Source organism: Peromyscus eremicus, chromosome 6 (genome assembly GCF_949786415.1).
Source record: "Peromyscus eremicus chromosome 6, PerEre_H2_v1, whole genome shotgun sequence".
Taxonomy (NCBI): domain Eukaryota; kingdom Metazoa; phylum Chordata; class Mammalia; order Rodentia; family Cricetidae; genus Peromyscus; species Peromyscus eremicus.
In genome coordinates, this window is record NC_081421.1 from 4,951,793 (window position 1) to 4,958,591 (window position 6,799).

Below are 6,799 nucleotides of genomic sequence, written 5' to 3' on the forward strand. Positions count from 1 at the left end.
CAATACAGGTGATAGTCACTGACTCTGAGAATGTGTGAACAGTTTGAAGTGTTCCTGTGATATAAGCACAACGTAGAAGATATCTCTACACCTGAGTAAGTTTTTAAAAAAATATTTTTAGTGACTCTTTGGGAATTTCACATCATACACCCCATCATACTCATTTCCCAGTCCTTCCATATTCATTCCCCACCCTTGTGATTTCTGGCCCTCCCCAAATTCAAATTAAACTAAAAAGAAGAAAACAGAACGAAACACAAACAAGTGCAATTTGTGTTACCTATGTACTCACTGGAGTATGGGCAAACTCCCAGTGGCCTGCCCTTAAACAGGACTGAGCCCTTCCCCTCCTGCACCCCAGCCAGAAGCCGCCAATTGTGGAGAGGTACCTTCAGCATCCTCATCACACTTTTAAAGAGGTCTCTTTGATGGCTTCCTGTTTAGACTGTTACCTTTTGGGGCTGGGGTGGGGTGGGTGTAGGGGCTGTCACAGCAGCTTTCCCTGTCCCTCTTTCTCAACTGTGCATCTGCAATCATCGATATCACTGCAGAAGTAGCCTCCTTGCTCTTCCCAGTCAGTGGGAGCACAGCACAGACCACGAACAGAGTCCTCGGCTGCAGTAGGATCACAGACCCAGGCAAGGCCTTTGGAGACAGCCCTGGTCCTGGACATCAACTTGGCCTCAGATGGCAGTGTAGGGCCACTCACATTAACAGCTTCAGGGGCAGTCCAGACTCTGGACATCCAGATGGCCTTTCGTGGCAATGCAGGCCACGGACATCAACACAGACTCTGACTACAGCAGGACCCTGGACCCAGAAATCGCCCTTGGGGGCAGCATGGATCAGGAAATGCCCAGATGGCAACTCAGGCCACTCCCATCAGCCTGGTCCTCACTGCTGCCTCCAGTTCCGCCCTCTCTCTCCACAGTGCATGAACAGCTCACTCTGCTTCTCTCTCTCTCTCTCATCCATCCACCACATACCTGCTCACTGTAGTGGTGGTGTGAGGTGGGGCAGCCTGCTTGAGTAGGCTTTTTAAGTGTTAGTTCGTATAGTAGGACAACCTTTGGAACTAGAATAATTTTAAGAAATTGAAATTGAAATAAAAAAAGCAGGACTTTCTGCTTGGAATTCATTGTGACGTGACGTTGTGCTTAACATAATAATTGTATAGTCAACACTGTCAGTATCTAAGCCATATATGAGTAGATTTTGCACCAAGAAAAGTTTATGCCTTTATTTGTTGTTATTATTATTGTTGTTGTTGTTATTGTTATTTATACAAAGGTAAAGAAAAGTGAAAATGTGGTAATTAACCTTGTGATAAGGTTACTTAAGTTGCTCAGGGGTCTGTATATATATTTACCCAGTGCTCAAGCTGCCCCAGAATGCCTCAGCCTAAGCTAAATTGTACATTTGTGATGAAATGATTCGCCTACAGACTGTTCTAATGCTAAGTAATAGAGCAGAACACGGTTAAATGGTCTTAGCAGATAGAAAGTGGAACCCAGCTGTGCTCCACAGAGCAATGTGCCTGATGGCAACCAAGGACTGGGTGGTAAAGGACTCCCAGCAGCTAGCTGGAGTCTAGGGAGCTGGATTGGACTCTCTGGACTAGGTTGGGAGGGGAAATGGCAGTAAAAACCTCTTTTGCTGAAACATTTTACCAAGAAACAGATTCCAACTATGAACTTTGAGTAAAATCCCTTTCATTGACTGAATAAACAAATACTAACATCTGATGGGGGAAGTGCTCTTGCCCCTGCAGGAGGCCAAGGTCAAATCCAGCTGACATCACACTTGGCAGAATCTGTCGGTGGGCTACAGAGCTTCACACTTGAGCTTGGGAAATACCTGATGCTACCCTCTTCTTTGGATCTTGCTTTTCTTGATGGTTAACAGCTTTGTGATCTGTTAGGATGGGAACGTGTAACTGTCTTGAGAGCTCTAACTTTCTGTCTTCTTTCACAGAGAAAAGGCCTTAACCTGTGCAGTGATCTGAGTGAGACTGTGTGTGGGGGGCGCCCCCCCACCCCCGTAGGCTCACACATTTGCACGCTCAGTTAGTCTTCAGTTGAAGAGCTGTCAGGGAAGGATTGTGTCCTTGTCAGAGGAGGTGTGTCCTTGTGGGAGGAGGTGTGTCCCTGGGGGTGGACTTTCAGGAAGATATTTGTATCTGAAGGATGAACCAATGGTGGCATCTGAAATTTACACGTTATCCAGATTTGGAATCTTGGCTCTGGTATATAAATAAGCTCAATGCTAGATTAGATCTTGCCTCTGAATTCATAACCCTCTTTTGTATCAGTCTCACTAGATCTCTAAGAGGTTGAACATTTGCTGTGCCAGCCTTGGGGTGGTTCTCCTTTCTTTGCTTGCTTCTTTCCTCCCCTCCCTTCCTCTTTCCCTCTTTCCAATCTTCTTTGCCTCTCCTCCACAAGGTCTTACTATGTATCCCAGGCTGGACTTGACCTTGACATCTCAGTCTCCTGAGACCGAGGATGACAAGTCCACACCACTGTGACTGGTTCAGTTCAGTTCTTTTTTTTTTTTTTGTGGGTTGGGGGCAGGTTTATTGGGGTGCGGGAACTGGGAACATCACTGTCGATCTTACGTCTCCCGCAGGATCTTCATACTTTCTGAGTAACGAAGCTGGTTCCAATGAGACGCCTCCTTCCATCTCTGGCGGATCCGTTTCCAGCGTTGCGTGTTGCGATAGATGAGTGTGGAAGGAGAGGGTTCAGGCTCGGAGGGTTCATCGTCAGGGTACCCTGGGTCTCAGGCTGCAGTGGGGATGGAATTCGGGATCTGCAGGCATCTCCCAGTGGTCCAGGGGCTGTGGGTGGAGGCAGCTTGTACACATCACGACTTTTGCTGTTGATGACCTCTGAACCCTCCTCATCCTCAGGCAGAGGGGCAGTGGTGAGCTGGGTGACCGCTCACGCTCTCGCACTGAGGGACTGTTGCGCATCCAGGCATGGCAGATGGGGTACAATGGTGTGCTCTCACTGAACTGGGCCAAATCCACACTCCGGTCAAACAGCTTGATCGCATATGTGTTGGATCTCTGAGGACCCCCCTCAGCCAGCCCATCGTCCATCTCCCTCCTCTTCTTCCTCCGCTGGTGGGGGAAGCGGGCAGATGGCCTTTTGCCAGTGGCAGCGATGGAGCAATCCTTGTGTGTATCCGAGGGTGTTTTCCCAGCGTCTTCATCCAGACGTTCCCTGTCCATGTGACTCTTCTCCAGTAGACACTGAAGAACAGCATCCAGCTGGTTCCGGGCTTTGGCCATCTCCATCTCTGATTTCTCCACTTTTACCTTTACCGGGAACATGGTTTGGGTCCAGGTCTAATTCGCTGGATCAGAAAAACTTAGAGGAGGCAAGATTCACAAGCCAAGGCAGGAAGTGGGCAGGAAAAGGTCAAAGGTAAGTCTGGGTGCCACTGGTCCTGGGGCCCGAGCACCTTCCAGTCGCGATTGCCTTGGCCGCCACTTCCCGTCTTTCCCTTCTGTAGGCGGGCCCCTTCCAGGTCAGTTCTTTCTGTAGGTATACAGCTGATTTCAACCATGCTTGTCATGTAGTGTTTTAGCGAACTTCTTGTGTCGACCATTCTTGTGATGCTTACTTCCTGTGATTTGATGCCAAACCCACCATTGTTAAAAGAGCTCTTTGGCTGTCTAATTCAGTTGAGTATGGAGGGGCTTCTGGAAGATCAATAAATCAGTATAATAGCTTTCTATCTTGGGAAAATCTCACGCTTGCTTAATAATAATGTGCAGAGGCCATCATGTTGGGTCTCAAACTGAAATTCTATAGGTCTATGCTTTCAACATAAGAAGCTAAATTAAGCTAACTCTGTGGGCTTGTCAGCCCATGATTCTACATGACTGAATCTTCTGTTCTGTTTCCCCAAGGAGAAGAAATGCTGGTAGGAGTCTGTAGTGAACACCAAATGATTAACTCAAGTTTCATGTTTTACAGCATTCTTTTTCTTGTCTTTTCTTTTGAAAGTTTTATTGTGCATTTTCATTGTACTTGGTACTGTACTACATAAGGACACTTATACATATATTACATGCAAGCATATCTTTCTCACATCTTCATCTTGTCTTTTCTCATACCCCTTTATCCCCATTAGACTCTTTTGGTTCCTTTGACAGATTCACTTCTATTTTCATATCACATATACACATCTTACTTTATGTGTTGATTAGACATCTAGGAACCACACTGCAATATTTGCTTTGAGAGCACACAAGCAATTTTTGCTTTTCTGAGACTGGCCTAATTCACTTAGTGTGGTTGCTACTGGTTGCACATATTTCCTTCAAGTGACATAAGTTCACTCTTAAACAGTGAAAAACACTCTACTATGTACTACACTTCCTTTATCCATTCCTCAGTTGTTAGATACATTGACTGGTTACATAATTTCAATGCAGTAATGTGATATGTTGACTTGAAGACTTTGGGGTAAATACCAAAGGCTTATCCAGCATAATCACATCATAGATCTATTTTTAGTTATATGAGAAAACTGCATTCTAATTTCCAAAGTGGTTTGACCAGTTTTCATTCTCTCAGCACTGACCTTTATCTACTCACCTGTATCCACACCCTTTGTTGTTATTTATTTTCTCAATGACTGACATTCAGACTAGGGTGAGGTGGAATCTCAAGGAAGTTTTGATTTGCATTTCTCTGATTGGGCTTTTTCTATATATGGTACCTAGGAAGTGGCCATTAAAAACCCATACTCTTTCTATACTTTCAGTAGACTAATGTATGGACATCAAGAAGAGTGTATTTACATGATACATGATACATATATACATATGAACACATATATAGATTAATAATGCATATATAGTAATAATATAGGCATATTACAAAACACATGTTGGACTCTATTCTTGTGCTAACAGGTAAGCATGGTAGTTCATAGGCTCCAGGTCAAATTCATGTAAAGAGGGTAGCTGGTGTGTGCTTTAGCTCATTATGTTACCCATCTTTACAGAAACTTTATAAATACTTAGTAAATCCAAGGTCATAAAAATAGGCTGACTGCTGTTGGAATAATTCTCTTTGGCTGACTCAGGCCCATTCTCATCTGTCAGAAGTTACATAGAGTGTCATAGTCAAGTGGCTATATTAGCTACTTTGCCATCACTGTGACCAAATACTTTACATACAAATGCAACTTCAGGGAGAGACAATTTATGTTGGCTGATAGTTCAAGCTATTGTCTTTCAGGACAGAGAAGGCTTGGCAGGGGGAAGCTATATCAATGACGACAGAAGCATGGAGCAACTGCTCTTTTCACCTGTCACCCACCAAAAGACAGAGAACTCAGGTGGTGAGGAGGGTGGAATCTTACTCTCACGACCCAGCCCCCCCCCCCCCCCCCCCCCCCCGTGATCCACTTCCTCTAATGAGGCCCCCCTTCCTAAAGACTCCACAAGCTCCCCAGATGGCACCATTAGCTAGTGTTCAGATATGAGATCCTTTTACACAAAAACCTCAGCCCCGACTTTTGCTCTCAGCGGGCCCTGACGGGGCAGAAGCTCTTTTGCTGGTTGACTTTCCTATTTCAGAGACCTACACTTCTAGATCTACAGGCTGGGGAGTCTGGGTTTGGAAAATGACTAAAATAGGAGCTTGGCCGGAGAGAGGTTTATATCTAATTACAGTCGAACGGTTTGATAACTGTAGAGAACACTGGAAAATACAAGGATACACATTGATATTTGGTATGTTCTCCAGTACGCAGACCCTTCACATACCCAGTGTAGTGGGTAGCCATTCCAGCTTTGATCTGGAAGTTCCAACCCCCATTGAGGCTTTGGTAACTATCATGCCTACAAGGCGGGGCCAAGGGAGGGACCTGAAGACCCGAGATCGGAATGCAGTGCGCTCTTTCTGCTAGGGGCCAGACTGCGCTGCGCCTTTCCTAGAACCCTCAGCCTACCTATCCCTTCATTTGTAAGTTACGCCATTAAATAAATCTCCCTTTTAACTACGTGGAGTGGCCTTAATAATTTCGCCAATAACCCAGTAAAGAAGTCCTATAGATTTTTAATTGTACACTAAAAAGTATGTTTAATCAGGCTACTTGGAAAGCCTGTAAGGGTTTCCAAACTTTTTCACAGGGTTTTTTGCCCACCTTTTTATCTCCTGTTTTTTTTTTAAAAAGAAATAACAGTGGTTACGTGACACAAACCGCGTGGCAATGCCTTCAGTTCATTCACATTTTAGGCTGCAGGGCCTCTTCTATCCTTGTTAATGGGAGTGCAAACCTCTCCTTTCACACAACACATCTTCTGTCTCTAATTTCCTTAAGATATCTCATGATTTTTCTGGTTCAATCATTATCAAAACCAAAAACCATGTGATCTTCATTGACAAAATCTTTGAGGGTCTCTGTTTTCAAACTGAAAACAGTTTTGACCAAAATGATAGCTAAGCACACTTTTAATTAAACACAAGCTCAATTATGAAGAAAAGCAATCTAAGAATTATTTATTCATACAAAAAAAGCAATGTTCACATTTCTATCAAGTTTCTTGCTTATAAGTTAGGAAAGTTGCTTCGCCAAGCCTGTTACGTGTTGTACTGAAATAGGCATGAATGAATGTAATACTTCCTCCAGTATACCAGGGCTAGACTCCAAATACCTGCTGCTAGATTTCATGCTCTAAATGTGGTTATTTCACTAGTGAATACTGTCAGCTTTGGGGTAATGCAATAGCTAGTGGCAATTTAGTAGACTACTCTATTTCACAAGACCTGCAAGT

General features: G+C 44.3%; 1 protein-coding gene and 1 non-coding gene across 2 annotated transcripts; both read right to left on the minus strand.

Moving 5' to 3' along the window:
- Positions 1-2,139: 2,139 nt before the first annotated feature.
- LOC131912342 (protein lin-37 homolog) lies at positions 2,140-3,518 on the minus strand. Its single transcript, XM_059264664.1, is given in 3 exon segments — positions 2,140-2,771; positions 2,774-2,920; positions 2,923-3,518. Coding segments are annotated over 3 exon segments (720 nt in total). The 5' UTR covers positions 3,338-3,518; the 3' UTR covers positions 2,140-2,613.
- A 2,674-nt stretch (positions 3,519-6,192) lies between these two features.
- On the minus strand, positions 6,193-6,320 carry LOC131913949 (U6atac minor spliceosomal RNA). The gene has a single exon (XR_009380018.1). It is a non-coding gene; the product is annotated as a U6atac minor spliceosomal RNA (small nuclear RNA).
- Positions 6,321-6,799: the final 479 nt, after the last annotated feature.